Raw genomic sequence first — 20022 nt, forward strand, 5'->3', positions numbered from 1 at the left:
TTTTAGGTTTTGGCGTTGTCAGTCAAGATAATTTTCTAGTGTATATTGCATAGCACCATACAAATTTTACATATTATACATATTTTTGTTTTCAGGACATTAAAGGGTGGATTCAGTTAGCAGCGATAAAACAAAAACTTAGCACTGGAGAAATTATCGCACTATTCGCCAGTTATGGTGTGATATTTTCATGTCTTTTGGCAATGTGCACTCCTGTTTTTTGCACTTAACCTATTCAAAAAGATGTGAAAACTGCGCACGGCGAAACCAGCGAAAAGTACAGCACATTTTGGGGAAAGCAGTCTGTACCCCATAAAAAGCCTAACTGACATAAAATTGTCATATGGCTGTTATATGTATATTTTCATAAGTATTAAAAAATGATAAAAAGCAATATTTAAAAAAATTATAATAATTGCTGTTGTTAAATTGGGGGTACATTAAAATAGGTGCTAGTATATTTTTGTGTCTATAAAGTTCAGTTCTAATACAGGAATTTTGCTCATTTTTTCACCTGTTCTGATATGGTGAAAACTTTTCACCGGTTTTTGCCAATGGAGTTTTCACATGTGCGATAACTCCAGGAATAGGATTGCACGATACGCATTTAGGTGTCAATAAAATCGCACATGTGAAAACATCGCGGGTTTTCACGTTTAATTGAATTCCTCCCATAATCTTAAATATCCAATGTGCTGCCAAAAGATACTGTCACTATGTTTTTATTTCATGATTTGTGTTTATGGAAAATAAAGATATATATATATGTATATGTGTATATATATATATATATATATATATATATATATATATATATATATATATATAGTTCTCAGTAATATTTCCCAAAGCAATTGGCTTGCCAGCTAGCAATATATAGACCTGATGAGCATCTTATACTGCTAAGATGCTATTTAGAGCTGCACTGGCTCTGACCTGCCTTGACAGCCACACCCCACTTTACTCCATACTACCCATTCACTCCCTGTCCCCATTATAGCAGTCACAGTGGCAACAAAAGTGAACCCACTACAGAGATACCTTTGCAAATTGGGTTATATAGGGGCCAATTTAGAGTTACATGCAAACTCATCTTGCGAACGTATCTTAGAAGCACTACATATGCTCTGTAATGGAGCACATATGTCGTATTTTTTTTCTCAATGGCATCAACACTTGTTTCTGAATTAGCTTAACTGGTAATGTTGTGGGGCATTGGCACATTTGTTAAGTTGAGTGAGGCCCTAATTGTGCACTATCCAGAGTTTAGCATACTCAGAGATTTCAGTTTCACCTAATGCACCAGGTATAGTGCTGGTGCAAGTGAGTGCTAATAATCATGATGGTTATTTCCACTGGCATCACTAGGGGTTGCGGGCCGCACTGGGTGACACCATCCAAGGGGGTGACACCAAAATAGCAGAGCTGCTCTGCTGTTTTGGTGTCACTCCGTCGGATGGTGTCACCGTGACATGGAGAGTGGAAGGGGAGAGATTGTGGGCTGCCCCAGCAGCTGCAGGAGCGCTGAGGGAAACCACTGTGTGCCGAGAACAGGAGGCATTAACACCTCCCGGATCAGCACACATAGGGGGCGTGGCTTCGCAGGTAAAGCCATGCCCCTTTCACACAGCCACGCCCCCTTTGGAGCGCGCCTATGGCGCGCAAAGCATTTCAGTCCTGCCGCATCGGGTGTCACAGAGGTAAGTGACGCCTCTGGTTATTTCAACAAGTGGGTTCAAAGGGATGGTGCAGCATCACAGATGTGTGTTCAGTGGCGAATGGATGAATATCCCATTTTAGCTATGTGCAATTGTGACTGTCTTTCATGCAGCTCTGAATCAGCTTCGTAGTGATCATACCTATATAGTTTAGGTCCTTGGGACCAGAATCAAATGTTTTCTGGGCACAGTATTGGAACTGGAAACTGTCAGTGACAGTTTGGTTCCAGCACTTGTAGGAAACTGGCCCTTGCATTGCTTCCATTTTCCAGTGCCATTTAAAACGTGGGAAGGGGTGTTGTCATGTAGGCAGTTCTGTAAGGGAGTGTGCATGCAAATGTGACTCCCTCAGACAAGCAAGTAAGTTCATGTCCGACTGTAAGGTGCATCTTTATTTTTTACCTGCTATAGGACAAGTGCAAGTACACTGTGATGACTCGATACAAAGTAGGTGCCTATGCTGTAGATGCAGCAGCTTTCCCCTTACTACATGCGATCCAATATTTCTTAAAGTATGAATGTTATATGGAAGTTTTCTTTATAAATTAATTTTTAAAATGCTGATTTCCGTGTTCTCATATTGGGTAAATGATGTTTCGTTCTCAGCAGAACCACCACAGTCAGACTGCTGTTAAGACATACTTGCCTACTTTCCCAGAACAGCTGTGAGGCTCCCAAAAATTGGGTGGTGCTCCCAGCCGGCCGTTCATTTACTGAGCGCAAGAGGGTGGTACGTGGGGGGGGAAATGATATGATGCACGCCTAATTGTGTCATCAAAGCAATGCATGCATTTTACAATACCCAATGCCTGGGATTTTAGCACTGCATAGCGGGGGGCGGGGCCATAATGCTGCAATTGTTCCACCATGCCCCCTACATGTCCACTTAAGCTGCTGCCACACCCCCTGCTATACTGACTTGGCTGCCTCTTCCTAGAGGTGGCAGCAAAGTCGGCAAGTATGTGTTAAGAATTCTACAATTTGGGTACTATCCTTTCTGCAGTACAGTCAAGTTATTTTGGGGGGGAAATATGTGGTCAGTGACACCCTTACTCCCGAAGGCAGTATTACATTGGATATTCTACTCTAAATGTGAGCTGGACTGCATTATTCAAGCCACATCCTGGAAGTAAAATGCAGCTTACAGTATATTGTAAATAGTTTATGCTCAGCAACCATAACACTGCACAGTGTAAAGCAAACCACTAGTCTTATGCTGAGGAACTGACTTTCCAACAGTTTACCTGTGGAGTTAAGTACTAGTAATGTACTGCCAACATGTGTATGACCAGCTTGAAGGAGAGAACATTTAGTGCCATAGGATTAGTTTGAAATATCTTCTTGACCACTTATTATAAAGACATGGACATTAACTGTTGACGCGGTGCCCCTGACATAGTATGACTGTCCAGAATGTCCAGAGCAGCTGGAAGGAGCCACTGGGTCTGACTGAATCACACAGGATGAATGATGAGCTTTGTGTGAACAGTTTGAGCTGTATGGGGAGGAGAGTGGAGTTAGACGGTCATTGTTCACCTAATTCTTTAAATCGTTCGATTGGGGTAAAAGGTACCAACTTTCCCCCTAAACTAGCATGATTATCCTTCAGACTATTTGGAAAAGCCAAACAGGTTTGATTTATCCAACTAGTACAGGAATGGCCAACCTGTGGCTCTCCAGCATGCACTACTTCAGTTTTGCTAAAAGGGAATGCTAAAACTGTAGCAGGGCATGCTGGGATGTATAGTTTCACCACAGGTTGGCCAGGACTGAACTAGTAGGATTGACCACTTTCAACTGTTTTCTGATGTGTGGGAACCTATGAACGATTATCATTTGGTCCTACACACTACCCGATTATCTTTCCATCCAGCCAACTAGTTGTTCAAGTATATGGCCAGTTTAACTCCTGCAAGTATGATAATTTGGTTTTAACTCCAGAGAAAGAAATGATCTCATTGCACTTGAATTTTGTTCATCTATTAATCTATAATCCAGTATAACACCTCCTAGTATGTAATATATGATAATTCAAATATCTTTATTATTATATTCCATAAAGGGTGCAACCAGGGAAATACACGTCAAGCACACAGTTTCCAAAGAAATTGGATTAAAGAAGTCCTTATTGGTGCACATACACACTGACTGACAAAAGTTTAAAATGTAACCTCTATTTAAATCTATTAAAAGGATTAAATGTATGTGCTCAAGCAAGTGAAATAAACTTAAAACCAAAAAATTTAATAAAAATCTTTAAATAAAAATTGTGAATTAAGATAAAAACCAAGGGGTCTCCTCAATTATTTGTCTGTTTATTACTTATCATTGTTATGTTATAAGTTATGTTATAATTTATCGTTACAAAGAAATGCTGTTTAAATTTACACCTTATTGCCATCCCAATACTATGCCGTTATTCTGTTTATTACAGAGACTTGTCTTAATATCCAACAAGTCTGCAAAGAGATTACTGATTTATTTTACAGCAATACCTGTTGTAATAACTGTAATTACATAGTTGCAATTGTCATTACCAGATGTATTGTATTACTGCAGCAATTGCTTTTTCTTGTAGCAATTTTGTATACCGAGCACCTCATGAACTGGAAGAGATAAATATATATCTGATATTTTGAAATCTATTTGTGATTTTTAGAGATATAGGTAGGAAGTTTGCAGAAGACACATACATATATTCAGTTAAAGACAATTGTTATTCTTGTCATCTCCTAAAAATTCACATGACTATGCTTATATACTTGAAGTATAATACATACATATCCATAACCTTGTATCACAAATATAGTAATTAATTCCCAATCTTTATTGATCAGTAATAGGAATATATACTGTACTATATGACTTAATTATAATGGATGGCGTTAATATAAGTCACTGCCGCAGCTCAGTTTTTATGAATGCCATGATGTCTGCTGTCCAATTACATCCAGGTCTTGATCTATCCATAATATGAAATGATCACCGTTTAATATCTGGTGATCCTTGTGAGTATATATTTAAACATGTTCATACTGCACAGTTAATCTCCCATATGTATAGTGGTGGTGTGTGGGGTCTGAAAAATATCTTTCAATAGTGTAACTACACTCCGTCATTCCAGGATGCAGGTTTATTTACCGGTGTCTGGAATGTCGTATGTCGGAATCCCGATGCTGGAAGCCTGACTCTGTATTAAAGATAAGCATCTAAATACCTACACCTATCTTTAGCCAGACACCAAAATCCCAAGGCTCGCAAACCCAAACGAAGATAGGCATTGACTGTTAGCCGTGGGGGAAGGGGGTTATTTTTAGGCACCCCCACAGGGAGGGTTAGGGTCAGGCTAGGGGAAGGGGAGTTATATCATTGCAGGTGTTATAAAAGCTTAATAAGAGAATGTTCAGTTATAATCATAATACATCAAGCCCTCTGTGGCATTACTGTCATCTTTGAGTGCTGTGCAGATATTCACATTGAAATAGTTGAATTCAAACTTGATGGGCCAGTGGAAGGCAACCTTAAGTGTGAAAATGTTTATTCCTGACACCACAGAGGCATCACCAGGTCTGGTGACACCCGGTGTGCACTCTGTATCCCTCATGACCTCCCACCCAATAAAGGAGTGTGGCCTATTAAAAGGGGCTTCATGGGAAATCCCTCCAGGGCCATGCCCAGCATCCCTGGTGATGCTGGGCTGCCCTTGGAGACTAGTTTCTGGCTGCAATGTCAGCTCCTCCTCTGACGGAAGCAGAGTGCTGCAGGAGAATGTCATACTGCAGCACCCTCACTGAGGAACAGCCGTCATTTTGGTGACACCCGGTGTGGCCCACACCCCCATAGCGATGCCACTGCTCAAATTGGCAGTCGCTCTCCTAGATCAACATGCTTTTATATTTGGGATTAATGACAATAGACATGTGTGTTCTATTTTGTTAGATTTCAGTACGGACTCAACATCTCCCTATCTGCAGTATATACTGTAGCAATCTAAATTTGTGCTTTAATTACACAAAACTTTGTAAAATCATTATTGAACCAAGACTACTATCAGCATTAGTTATGCTGAGTATTGTGTCAATAGGATGATAATTCAGCACCATTTTGTTTGCATACACTGAAGAAGATAAATTATAAACATATTAAGGTAAATCTAGGTTTTTTTAGTAATTTTTTTGGATAAATTTGACGTGGGAATTAAAGCTGCAGTTTTGCCTTTAAATAAGATTGCTGATTTCAATTCCCTAGCAATCTCGCAGAAAAATTTTCTCATTTCGCCAAATAGAAATGCATTGCATTTGCCCCATCTACCTTGTCATCTACCCATTTTTGGGAGAAAAACATGTTTGGTCTTTGTTTTTATTACTGATATATAATTAAATATATTTTGGGATTACTCTTGCTCTCTTCAGCAGAACAATTCTACAACCATGTCTAAGCATATCCATGAATATTAACAACCCCATCTTGTGAATATCCAATAATGTTTCAGCAACACCAATCAAATCACTATGTTCCCAAAATGCCAACAAGTTGAGGTCCCCGTTGTTGCCTGTCAGACTTACAGCATTTTTGAAAATACACTTAAACTTTCTACTCATCTGTAGATATATTTTTTTTACTTTCTTTTTGTGGTTTGTAAATCAGGTTGCTATTTTGGATCCATTCTTTAATGTAAGTGTTAAAACACAACTGACTACGAGTAACTATAGAAGACAAATAAAGAAAATATCGTACACAGAATTTTACAGGCAAACTTTTTATAATTTTTCTGTTTTATTTACTGTGACCAATGGCCTTGTCCAAGGTCACAGGGAACTGTTAGTTGAATCAGGTGTGTCTCTCAATATCATTATTACATTGTCAGCTCGCTCAACTGTGTAGGTTTTTTGTCTACATATAAGCATTAAATAGACACTTGTTGGGATCCATTTAGGAATTAATGCAAATAGGTCTATACAATAGATAAAATAAACTCAGTTTTAAAGGAGATTAGTATAAAGGAATTTGGGAGGACGTCACTGCTAATAAAAGAGTCTATTTGAGCTAAATGATTTATAAAGATCAATGCAAGATACTAAGAGATTTCTTAAACATTATGTCCAAAGCTTCTTGTGTGCATTAAATATTAAAAGATTCAAGGTGGTTGTTTTAGTTTCTTATATTGCATGCCCATATGTAGCTCTTTTGTGTTTTCTTATCAGGTTATCCAATTCCATTCACTGAATCCAACAATATGTGGCTCCCATTTTTAATGTTTATTGCTTCTAGGCACCCCACCAATCACAGTGTGTTTATAAGCTAGCTTACCATCTAAATTAACATATTTAGAATTTTTCAGGTTTTGCTGCCTAGAAATCTGTAATGTCAGTGTAGCATGTAATTGTCAGTAACTTCAATTGGTAGGACAGATTAAATTATCCTAGACCATCTATTGGTTGGACCACTAACCTCATGCTGATATTTAAGCTGCTTAACTATAGAGAGCTTACTCCCACTGCTGAATTCTCTAATCAATGGTGCATGAAAAATTTAAACTTCAGGACCCCATTATTACTTTAGACAGCAGGAGGGAGGATAATATAAATGGCATCATATTGATATTACAAAGCCATGGCAGACACCACCGCTTGGGTTTACTTATAGATATCACAGAGGAATAGTACAAAATGATGCCTAGCATATACAATCGCCTTTCCAAGACACCAGGGAAGGAAGTAAAACAATTGAAGAGTTTATTAATGTTAATCTTGTCAATAGCAAACAAATAATGTAATGACCCTTGAACATAGTGGTTGAGAGTTTAAAAATAATGACTAAGCAGTACACTATTGCATATAATGTGAACATCATGCTTGGACCGCCTTGCCTAGGGACCATGTGTTTGTGTTTATCACATTATGTTAGACTGCAGATTTACTTGGGGAATTTGACAGTCAGCGTAAGTAACTCTCAGGCTTTTCCAGGCTCATGTAGATATTTATGCGAAGATCTGGACTTTAAGTCATGCCCTTCAGTATAATAAAGGAGCATGAATGGAGGTAGATCAGAAGTGCCAGTTACATTAAAACACTGAAAATGGTTTTATCAGTTTTAGTCCTGGGTTGGAACATTCATGTTTTATTGGCCACACAAACTTTTTTTGGTTGCCACACTTGAAAACTACATAACTACAGTGTATCTGCAAGGTTGCCAACTGAAATGGTGGGTCCCAGTATAATTGAAACAGACAGGGCTCCCTGCCTCCTGAGCCCACCACCAACAACCATCACCTCCAACCAGTCCAGTGGATCTGTAAGTAAATCCTAAAGCAAGCACCCCACACTTTTGACTTGTGCTATGTGCCCCTCAGACCATCCCACAAATGGTGCTAAAGAAGCACGGATAGTAAAAGTGGCATATAAATTGGCAGGGCAGAGGCACAGAAGAGGAACTTTTGAGAGTCTCTATAAAAGTGTTCCACATTTACTTGCACTGTCTCTTTCTGGGATTGTGCATAGTGATAGGCCTGACCAATGGTAGTGTGTTGGAGATAAAGCAGAGGCATAAAGAAAGTAAGTACAGCTAATTTGGTAGGGGCCCATGGCATATGCCATGGATTTAATCTGGCTCTGCCATCACCATTGATTCTGGCCACAAGCTGCTTCTGATTCACAGGTAGAAGCAGTTTGCAGTCAGGATCATTGGGACCACACGCCATTTTCTATTATTTGCTTAAATGGCACCACAAGTGTTCAGCAGTGCCTTAAAAAGTACATAAACAAATATGTGAACAAATAAACCAGTGACTTACAGTATAATACAATACAGGACAAGGACATGGTTTATATACATTGCTGCATAAGTGACCAAAATACTCAAAATAAGCAGCTGGGCATAAGGAACGAAGGGTTAGGTGCCCTTGAGGGGAGTAAGGAGTAGATGAAAGTATAAGTAAGGAAAAGTACATGAGGGAAGAGAACCCTGCTCTTCTAAAATGGAGGGGCAAACAAACAGGCGTGACATAGATGGGATAGACCATGGAGGAAGGAGCATGTAGCAGTGGGTTAGGAAGAGAACTGGAAGGCTTTGATGAAGTAGTCTGTCTTGAGAGCCTGTTTGAAGATTTGTAGAGAGGTGGATAGTCTGATATGGAGAAGGGAGAGAGTTGCAGAGAAAGGGAGCAGCATGGGCAAAATTTTTAGGTGGGAGGAATTAATTAGTTGACAGGAGAGGCGACATGCATTTGTTGAGCAAAGTGGGTGGGTTAGAGTGTGAAGGGAGATGAGGTAAGAGATGTAAATGGGAGAAGATTGTAAAACAATTTTATTATTTTAATTTTATTATTGAAAAAAAAATGTTTACACCACACAAGCCTGCAATTAGGTATTTGTTTGATACAGTAAATTAACGTGTTTTCTATAAGGCTGTACATACATTTAGCCAGCACATCATTATCACATTTAAATCTGTAGGATCAAATGAATACAATTTAAAATTATAGCAGAATTGTGGTTGGTTTGACAATCTCGACCTGTTGCCTACAGTAAGTTTCAAAAGCTTAAAAGTAAATGCTATATAGGGAACTTGTCATCTTTGTTAACATAAATTTCACTTCTAATTTATAGCTGAAATTATTATCATTTACAAGAAAAACATGTAATATAATTATGAAATGACTGCATATTATTCCATCTAAAATAAAATTGAAATAAAAATCTACAAAATAAACTTTCTGTGGCATGCATCTTTTACTATGGTAATTCCCATCTATCTACAATTAAGGACTGCACCATATAATTGTCTTCTGCACTTTAGCGGTAATTTACAGAATAAAACAGGCTTGTCAGGGTGGCATAAATTGAGGTGGGACTGACCAACAATACAACAGAAATGTAAATAACAATAATAGTGAAGGTGGGTATAGAGTAACTTTATGCCCTTCCACTTTAGGCATGACATATTTGTCCTATTTACAAAATTGAACATGGTTATATAAAGTGGGCATGAAACCAAGAGACAACATGCTATATTTACTGCATGCTTTACACTTAATGTCGGTACCACATTAAATTTTGAACCTGGTGTCAGTATAATAAATGGATCCCCACTAGTACATGCCTTTAATTTAGGGGCAGACAAAATATGACACAAGCCATATGCGGCCCTCTAGGCCCTTTTCTCTAGCCCCTCCACTGTCTGTGGCACAGTGAGCATGGGTGCTTTGAGACAGGGGGCAGATATATTTCTATTTTCAGTGACTTGCACAGGGCCTGTTGCCATAGTGCTGCAGCATATGGCTGTTTAGTACATAGTTACAGTCATATGTGGCACACATGTGTTGTCTCCCACCTTACCTTCCTCTATTGGCTCTATGTGGCTGAATTTCTCCAAACTTCATAGGACTGCACAGTGCATATTACAGTAGTAGAGTTTGATTGTATGATGATTCAAACAATTTGCCACAGGTCCAAGCTACAATAAGCTATTGGCATTTAACAAAATTGTGAATTAGAGAAGATGCTTCAAAAACCTCTAATTTGAAATTAATGGATTAATTTACAGCTGTTTATGTTGCAAACAGAGTAGGCACTTGTCCCTTTTTATTGTTTTTGAAGGATGTAGCGATGTAGGTGCAGCTGGTGCTGTCAACCAGATTGTAATGCCGTCGCTCAAGATGCAATGCACCAGGGCTTACACAGCCACTGCAACAGCTCCTGGCCCATTATGTTAGTCCTGCCAGCCCTCTATTTAGTGTTGGGTGCATGCCACGATAATTAATATGCCAGTGGATCCTGACTGTCCCCAGCATTCCTCTACCATTGACTAATGGTGCAAGTGAGTGATGCATCATTGGTGAATGAGATGTCATGATGTCACAACAAGGTAAAGTACAGCCTTAGAGAGAGCATAAAATAAAGAGGAAAGACAGAAGAATAGGAGGTTAAGAAGAAGGAAGTCAGAATAACCAACCAAATGAGCATGTAAGAAAAATGTTAAAGGAGGAGAGGGGGTAATGGTCACCTCCCCAAGTGCACCTTTTGTGCCATCAGCCACTTGCAAATGCCCTTTTGTATCATCACCCCCCTCCAATTGCCCCTCTTGTGCCATGAGCCACCTCAAAATTCTACCAATCCATCAACCCCTTTTAGGAAGCCCGTCTTGTGCCATAATCCCTCAAGATGCCCCTTTTGTGCCATCTGCCCCCTCAAGATGCCTTTCTTGCGCCTCTGCCACATCAAAATTCTTTTATTGTGCTATCAGCCCCTTTCGGATGCCCCTCTTGTGCCAGCAACCCCCCCACATACCTCTCTAGTATCATGAACCCCCTCCACATGTTCTTTTTGTGCCATCAGATTCTCCCATGTGACCCTTTTACAAGCAGCTTCCCTTGAATATCCCTTGACTTGTATTATTGTCCTGGTGTAGTTGACAGGTTGCGCATGAGGTGAGTATAATCAATTTTCCCCACACAGAGTATTTATACTTCATGTACTACTTTTTTGTAATTTACCATAGAAGAAGAAATAAACACACCACCCGATCTGTCTCAGTGCACAGTGAACAGACCGCTAATTTATTTGCCTGCCCATCACGAAGAAAAGTATAATAAGTTAGACTCTCATAGGTCATTTCAGTTTTATTTACAGCATTCTTAAATGTCTAGTTATTGCTCTGTTTTAGGAGTCATTTTATGGCTTTATGAGATCCAAGTAGCTTCTTGCTTATTTATCATCCTGACTTTTTTAATCTTTCAGCTTTACCCACTCAAAATGCATCTATATCAAGAGGTTGTTGTAACTTTTGTATTTGTCTGCTTCTCAAAGTTCTTACAAAAAATACCATTTCATTTTTATTGATACTGTAGGTATTATAAATCCTAAATATTTTATTTTTGGCCATTTACTAGATCTTAAGTGCCCCCCCCCCCCCCACCCACATTGCAGACCTTTGCTTTAAAGCATAGTGAATGTCTTTCAGTATTCAACTGAAGTAATGTAATATATTCCCCATCCTCTATACAAAAAATATATTTGTCCGAGTCCAAGAATACATAAATAAACCGTTCAAATAATCAGCAGTTTTTAAACTGATTTTTGAATAATGAAGCTTTTTCCTGTTAGTGGGGTATGTGAGTTTGCTTCCTTATTACCAGCCATAAAATCTAGCACTTGAAGTATTAAGAGAAATTGAGAAAATGTCACTCTCATTCTGTGTTGATTCTGCCCTGATGTAATCATAGAGCTTCAGAAAGCCCCTGGGTGCACGCAATATAAATGATCTCCACAAGGCCATACATTTCAAATGAAGGGAATTATTTGTATCTGCCTATATATTCCTTTATGTTTAAAGATGCTGTTGGAAAGTGAGCCATCTAGGAATTGTCTGCAATATTATTTTCTTTCCTTTTGAGTACATATAAAACACTCATGGGTTATTACAATTTATCACATAATTTTTCTGATTTGTTCACTGAATATACACAACAAGAAAATAACTATCATCTATTGTAAAATGTCTATTCTTTTAAATGCAGGACTAATCTTTGAAAGTTTCAGGAACTTTTATAGTTGATATCAATCCAATCTTTTTATTTTCCATTGCAGAGAAGCATTAGATGTGTTTATAGGTATATAGCCAAATACATATATCCCATCCGCAACCGTACAATATTATCTGCTGTTTGAAGGTATAGAATCATGCTGGGTTGCAGTAAAGAGCTATAGGGTTGAATAAGTTTGTAAAGAAAGATCTTTCTCTATAGGTTCCCAAACTGAGATCTCCTGGGTTCCCTTGTTCAGATGTGAGAGTTTTTAAGTCTATGGGACCTACTGTATTCATCATGACATAATTATCACTGGTGATAATTATGTTTTAAACTCCTTGCTAGTTTAAAAGATGTTTTGGAGGCGTTCATCATGCTTCCCTAACAAAAGTATCACTTCCAAAAATCTGCTCTCTTTGCGGAGTGAGCTTTCGGAAAAGTGATACTTTTCCCCATACAGCTGAGTGAGGTATCCACACAAGGATTTCCTCACTGCTGCATGTCTCTCCCTCCCTCTCTCTTCCCCAGCTCTGTCTCGCCTCCCCCCCCGGCACCTCCGGTGTCAGATTCGGGCAAGGGGTGTCCGCTGAACACACCCTTGCGGGTGTCCGCTACCCCCCCACAGGTGTCCGCTACCCCCTGCGGGTGTCCCATGCCCCCGCCGCGGGTGTCCCATGTACCCTCCGCAGGTGTCTGCACTCCCTTCGCAGCTCGGCAGTGCAGACACAGCAGGGATGGATTTTTAGATCCTTCTGCTATGGCTGGCAGGTATTTCTACACAGGCTCCCGTGTAAACCGCAGCCTGTGAAGATTATCCGAGGCTGATCGCCATCTCAGAGTTGTGTTCAGTAACACCATCAAGTTCTGGAAAAAATGCTTTTTCAGAACTTGATGAATGACCATGACACTGATTATTTTTTACAAAAGTATGTTAAAATGTTAATTTTCCCATAGTCTTGCGAAAAATAAGTGATGATGAATAGGCCCCTAGGCCCAGTATATAATGCCTCCAATTTTGTTATAAGTGGCGGGTTTCCGGCAATTTTCAAATAGCCCCACAGTCGCCTTGGCCGAGCGGGGACGTCCCGGTAAAATGTACGGCCTATCCACCCCTGGACTCGGGGGCTAATTCAGCAGAGGACGAAATTGCAAAGTTGCACATAAGCAGCTTTGCAATTCTGTCCTTGCAAATATGCAAATATACCAGGAGGTGTCTGACACACCCTGCTGCATTTGTGATCCCAGCACTGCGACCAACATCGCAGGCTGGGATAACCGCCACAACCATCGGATTCGTTGGAGTCAGGCGCCAGCCAGCTGAGTAAGCCTTAGCTTTCGCAGGCTGGCGGGCTTGTGAGGCCAGGACCCCTGCATCCATGGATATAGATCCTGGCCTTGTCTCTCCTTTATAATTGGGGCAACACGCCCCTGTTTTTGGGAATGCTGGCCGTCCCTGCCCTCTTAATGCCTCTGCCTGTCAATCAGGCAGGGGCTGCATGCGATCATGCAGGTCCCATTCTGCACATGTGCAGAACAGGTCCTGCGTGCATGCAGATTCCCGATAATTGGGAATCTGCATTTAGCATTACACTTGCGTACAATGCTGAATCAGCCCCTCACAGTCTTAAAAAAGTGTGCATTGTTGTTCCAGTAGAAATAACCAATGTTTCAGGTCATGCAAGCTTTTTTTTTCAGGAAACAAATGATATTTATCTAAAAAAGTTAGCTACTATAAAATGAATAATTTAGGAGATACAGTATTTCACAGCTTTCTTTATCAGCTATCTGAATTTCTTATTTTTAGGAGCTCTGCAATGTCACAGGTGCCAGTGTATAGGCAGTTACATGATTACAACTACTTCTCACTTTTCACAATAATGGCAGCCCTGATCCTTAGATACATTTCTAGATTGAAGTGACTTTTTTTGTATTTTCTAATTTTGTCAGACAAGACAAAGTGATCTTGAAAAAAAATATTTCTGAAAAAAAATGAGTTCACTATGGCATTGATGCTGATATTGAAAGCATTGACATCTAAAACACAGACATAAAACGCATTAAAAAGACTCAATTATAAGTATTTTTAACCCATTTAGTGCTAAGGATGAGTCACTTATTTTCAGTATGTACATGTAAATGCTGAAGAGTCCAACTTGACTTCAGGGCTGTAAATTAGTTAAAAACTTAGCATAGAGTTTAGACCCACTTGTAATTACTACTGGGGGGGAGCTGGGGAGACAGTTTCACTATTATGACATCATCACAGCAATCCCTGATGATGACCCTGAGGACTTGGGGTTTACTTTCAAGTATAGTCTGGTGAATGGTTGAGGGGGTGGACTGAATTTACCCAATGTCCTTCATCTTCAAAGTTCCCTTTCAAACAATGGAAGTTCTTTCCTGGTGATCACCATACAATGACCCCTACACTGCAGAAAACTTGTAATTCGAGAGATGGGGGAAGATCACATCCCATTAACTTAGGGGAAACCACTTTAAAAGAAGGGAGGTATTCTGACAATATTTTCCTACAATACAGAAAACATTACAAGAGATTCCTCTTCCCCATACTGTCACATATACACTTGGCACCCTCATTTGACAGCCATTAATAGTTCTTGGGCCTGATTCAGGGTATTACGCTATGCTGATGTTTTTGCGTTTATCGGTACACGGCGAATGCATCTGAGTCACACACTGTATGTATCAAAGTATTTTACCACAGTCGCAAGCAGTGACTTTTTATTTGCAGAATGATTGACAGTTTAGAGCCAGTTTAGAGCCATTTGGGGGAGACAATGGGTTATGTTGCAAAAAATGTAGGCATGTCATTTTTGTGGTTTGTAGCTGTCAGTGACTGCAATCCCATGCACACAAAACAGGACTTCGATGTCTTATTTCAGGCATTCATCCTGCGTGACCATGGATACTCGGGAGACCGATTATCAAAAGAACTGCATATGAGGCTGTTTATTAGTAGTAAAAAAATTAGCTATTACTTAAAAAAATATATATATTTTTATTTTTTTTCTACTTTCATATTTTTGTTTTTCTTTAGGAATGTAGAAGTAGAAGCCAGAGTCCCCTTAGGCTATCAGCCAGTATCTCAAAGAAGCTGGGCATAACTCAGCTGCCTCAGCAAGTTTGTCTTGTTTTATTGTGGCAATAGAAGATTTTTTTATTGTACAATAAAAATATATTTAATATTTCTGCATGTTCATAAGTATCGAACAAAGTGTAGGGAAATGGGGAATGAGATGAATTGGAAGCTTAGAGTGATTATGGTTATAAGGAGTTATGATAATTACAACACAAGATTATATGATCATTAACAATTAATTTAAAGTCAGACACAGACTTGCTATGAATCAGCACAGAAATGGAAAGAAATCTTGAAAATGAAGTGGTGCTTTATGAACATTCTGCATCCTACATTACCCAGGAAATGTTTGATTAGCTGTGCACTGGATGCTGCATACAGTATTTCTGGGGATGCAGTCAGGAAGCCGACTGTCGAAATGCTGATCTGCCGGCTTCACGACTGTCAAATCCCAGCAGGGTACTAATGACAGACATCGAACTCCCAATGCCTGTCATTAGACTTACGCCGGGAGCCCAACGCCTGGCATACCAAAGTAAGCCTGGTGTGGACAGCCGTGGTGGGGGAGGGTTAGGTTTCGGGGCTCCCGGTGGGACCTAGGGTTAATCACCCCTGTGGGAGGGTTAGGGTGCGGGGATGGGGGGGTTAGGTTTAGGCACTTGGGGGGTAATATATACCGACTCTGTATTTCTGACAGACATGACATTCCATGTTCAGGAACTGCAGTTTTCTTTTTGCATGATTAAGTTTGTCTTCCTCAAGTGCTTTACACATGAATAAATGATTACTCAAAATGGTTCTTTATCAAGCCAAACTACTCACAAATAATACCAATATTTCCAAAATCAAAATGTAATGGATTAGTAAGTAATGACAGGAAGAGCTTCAGGTCAATTTTGTGAAGAAAATTAATTTAAGAAAAATCTTTAGCACTGTCAGCATGTCAATGTGATCGCTTACACAGTGCTTGGGTTGACAGATGTCAGAATTTAGGGCCTTTCACACGTGGGCAGTGGTAACACAGTCATCAGCTTTTACTTGACTATATATTTTAAGCATCTGGATTATGTATTTTTTAACATTTGCAACAAGTGAATGTAGGAGAAGGTTTTTTGTTCCCCTTCAGGGAAATGTTACATTTCTGCAGTTGACTTGTCATATCTGTAAGAAAGTCTAGTTCTAAAAGTCACTGTTAATTCTAAAGGTTGTGCAGGACCTTAAAACTCAGAGATTGTAGAATCTATAATGCTTTGGCTAAAGGACAGGGTGCAGAGTGATGTAGTCAATGGTTAAGCTCTGTGGTTGGTCTAGTAACATGTCGAATGCCTAAGGGATCAGTACTGGTTCCTCCTTTGCTTAATGTATTCATTAGTGATATTACTTATTTTTGTAGATGTTATAAAGGTTTGCAACAAGATTGCTAATCCAGAAACAGTAATTCAAATGCATAGTGATTTAGAGAAAATAAAGGACTAGACTAAAGTGTGCAATGATACATGTAATAATTCATGCTTAAAATAATGCATATGGGATATTAAAATAAAAAAGCAGGAAACAGATTCTGTGGTAATGTAACGCCAATAATGGAATGGGTATGTTTGACCACCGGATGTCAGCCCGGCGGTTCAAATCCCAACGCCGGCAGCCTGATGCACAAGATCCCAACAGCGGAGGTAAATTAAGTATTCCTAAACCTCTCACCCCCTCTAACCCTCCATTTGGGGTGCCTAACCCTAACCTCCCCCCTAGTGGCTAACTCTCCGTCATAAGTGGCTAAACCTATCCCCCCCTCCCTGCACCCTAAACCTAACCCTCCTAGGGAGGGTGCCTAATACTAACCTCCCCTTTCCTATTGCCTAAACCTAACCCCCCCTTCTCCTAACCTAACCCTCCCTGGGGGGGTACTTAACCCTAAATCCCCCTCGGCATGCCCTAAACCCTTACCCCCCATCCCAAGCTACATACATACTTACCCTCGGCATTGGACGATCGGTCTGGCATCCTGTTGGGATTAACATAGGCGTCGGCATTTAGACGCCTATGTTAGATCCCTTACCGGGATTATGCTGTCGGTATTGAGACCGGCTGGCATGCGTTCATAGAGGAAATCAACCTTTTGTTGTCACCTGCTGTGTCCCGGACTTTGGATGTTTTTATAAGGTACACTTAATTTCAGCACTCAATCTCTTTAATTTATTACTCAGGTACAGATTTTGCTGTTATATACAGAATGCAGTTATTCTCACCTTCAGTTATCACTAATCAAGCTGCCATGACTGATTTTGGAAAATAGGAGCTTGAGTTATGCTACACATAGATATACATCCTCTTTTAGTCACAGCAAACCTTTGACATTCACTAGCATCTCTATTAATAAGAGTTACAGTAGTAATTTAAATATTTGTTAGTGTCACCAAACAATCAGTAAATCCTTAAGGGTTTGTTTAAAGGGGTGTGGATCACTAGGTCTACAATAAAAAGGTAGGCAATGTTTAGGTAGACAATACAAGTTAGACAGGCAATAGGTCGACACGGTCTGAAGATCGACTAGTAAGAAGGTCGACATGGACAAAAGGTCGACACACAAATGGTCAACTCAGAAATGGTCGACATGTGTTTTTTTTTTCTAGCCCTAATCTTCACCCTAACCCTCCGCTTGGTGCCTAACCCTCCCTCCTGGTGCCTAATCCTAACTGTCATGGTAGGTGCCTTCTAGTGCCTAACCCTCTGGTAAGTGCCTAACCCTCTCTCCTGGTGCCTAACCCTAACCATCCGGGTAAGTGCCTAACCCTCACTGTCAGAGTAAGTACCTAACCAACCAAAAAAAAGTGTCGACCTTCTTACTAGTCGACCTTTAGTGTGTCGACTTTCTGACCCTGTCGACCTATTGCCTGTCTAACTTGTATTGTCTACCTACACATTGTCTACCTTTTTACTGTAGACCTAAAGACCAGATACCTGTTTAAAGAAGGAAAAAGGCAAACCTTACATTTTCAATTTAATTCTTATAAAATATTGTACAGTGCTTGCAAATATTTCATTTAGAAAACACAAATTATGTTCAGAATCATTAAAAAAGGTATAAAAATTCAGAATATACACTTACTGTTGATATTTTTATACTGTGCCTGATAAATAGCACATAAAGAAGAATAGCTGATCAGTTTCATCAAAATTCCTGAGTTTCATATTATGGATCATCAAGCAGTGTAGTTAAGGAGTGGGAAAAAAGCAGTATAATTAGTTGTATAGGAAAACATTTCGGTAGCAGGAAGAGGGAGGTTATAATGCCACTTTGTAGGTCACTGGCAAGACACATTTACTACAGTGTACAGTTCTGGAGGCACTATCTGCAAAAAACTTTAACAAAATAAAAACAAATTTGGACTACTAATATGTTGCATGGGCTCCATACCAAAACTTATAAGGAAAGACTTGAACAGCTCACCCTGGAGGAGAAAAAAGGATAGATGTGAATATTAGCAACCAGGGACAGAATAGTGCATTGCTGGAACCCAGAGCAAAATTTGTGTAGTATGTAGTATGATGTAACCTCCAAATTCACTGCTCTGCTTTGAAAAAAAACAGCAAGGGCCTCTTCTGAGCATGAATGGGTTGACTCATGTACACATATGAGGCTTCTGATCTTTTGAGAGCAGAGTAGTTCTCTGGGTGGAAGGGATGATCTGGCATCACCAGAACCCCCACCTCTCCAGGACCCATAGTGTCTACACCACCTGCACGCCTTTGATAAAAACATGAATGAAAATATTTTTAAAATAATTCCGGAAAACTGTACTTTTAAAACACAAACAGCATTTCTTTAACAATGAAACACATTTTCAAATCGTAACTTAAATCTATTATATTCTGGCTCCTGTACCCAATATTAATACTCTCATGTAGGGTTAATTAGTGATTGCAGCTGTCGAAGCCGGATGATTGGCTGAGACCAGATCTTAAGTTAATATCGGGCGATGCCATCTTTTGTTGCCCCTGACGATGCCATCTTGCGTCATCAGCACGAAACCATTGAGTACAATGCTTTATTAGATTATTAGCGTCGTGCGGCTGAGTTGCTACCGCATATTATTGAAAGTCCTACCATACCCCATACGCACATTAAATAAAACATAAAATATATAAGACGCACAGCGCACTTTTGCGCTGTTTATCAAAGCACTCTACACATACACACCACGCATATTAGCGACTTTACACAATATTCTCACACTTACATATACCAAAACTTATAAAAAGGTTCCTCCACATTAAAAGCTTAATATTAGAGGTTTTACTAGCGAATTCTTATGTTGTGAAATGTAAGGTATACGATATTTAAGGTACATAAGCTAGTAGACATATCATCTTTGGTACCATTCTAAAGCACTGTTTATTTGCAGATTTCCGGTTCAACCCGCAAGGAAATCGCATCATGCGTGCGCAAGATATGAACTGTATGAAATTAGTGGTTAGAATGTAAAGCTGTATGAAGTGTTTTTTACTAGTTTAAACCTGTTCTTTGGCGGGAAAACCACACAAAGCAACATCTGAGGAACTGGGACATACCCCTAGTGACAACATATGAACTGTCCTGTGAACTACAGAGTACTACAAAGACCAAGAGCAAGAACCAATGGAATTATGTTTGTCTATCTACATTGTTGTTATCTGTGATC

The 20022-nt window shown here is 39.6% G+C and overlaps 1 protein-coding gene across 4 annotated transcripts in view; it reads left to right on the plus strand.

Moving 5' to 3' along the window:
• The window catches only part of LRRC20 (leucine rich repeat containing 20), a 654368-nt gene that overhangs the window by 339455 nt on the left and 294891 nt on the right, over positions 1 to 20022 (plus strand). For 2 of the 4 annotated variants that reach the window (XM_088475705.1, XM_088475702.1), the window contains exons 5-6: positions 2130 to 2165; positions 3781 to 3963. The exons of 1 other annotated variant lie outside the window; for it this stretch is intronic. In XM_088475705.1, coding sequence (XP_088331831.1) covers positions 2130 to 2165; positions 3781 to 3866 — 122 coding nt within the window. In that variant the 3' untranslated portion in view covers positions 3867 to 3963. Of the gene's footprint in view, positions 1 to 2129; positions 2166 to 3780; positions 3964 to 20022 lie in introns of those variants that run through there. One more of the 4 variants, XM_088475721.1, reaches the window with a different exon arrangement.

Source organism: Taudactylus pleione, unplaced genomic scaffold, assembly GCF_031769625.1.
Source record: "Taudactylus pleione unplaced genomic scaffold, aTauple2 ptg000016l, whole genome shotgun sequence".
NCBI classification, from domain to species: domain Eukaryota; kingdom Metazoa; phylum Chordata; class Amphibia; order Anura; family Myobatrachidae; genus Taudactylus; species Taudactylus pleione.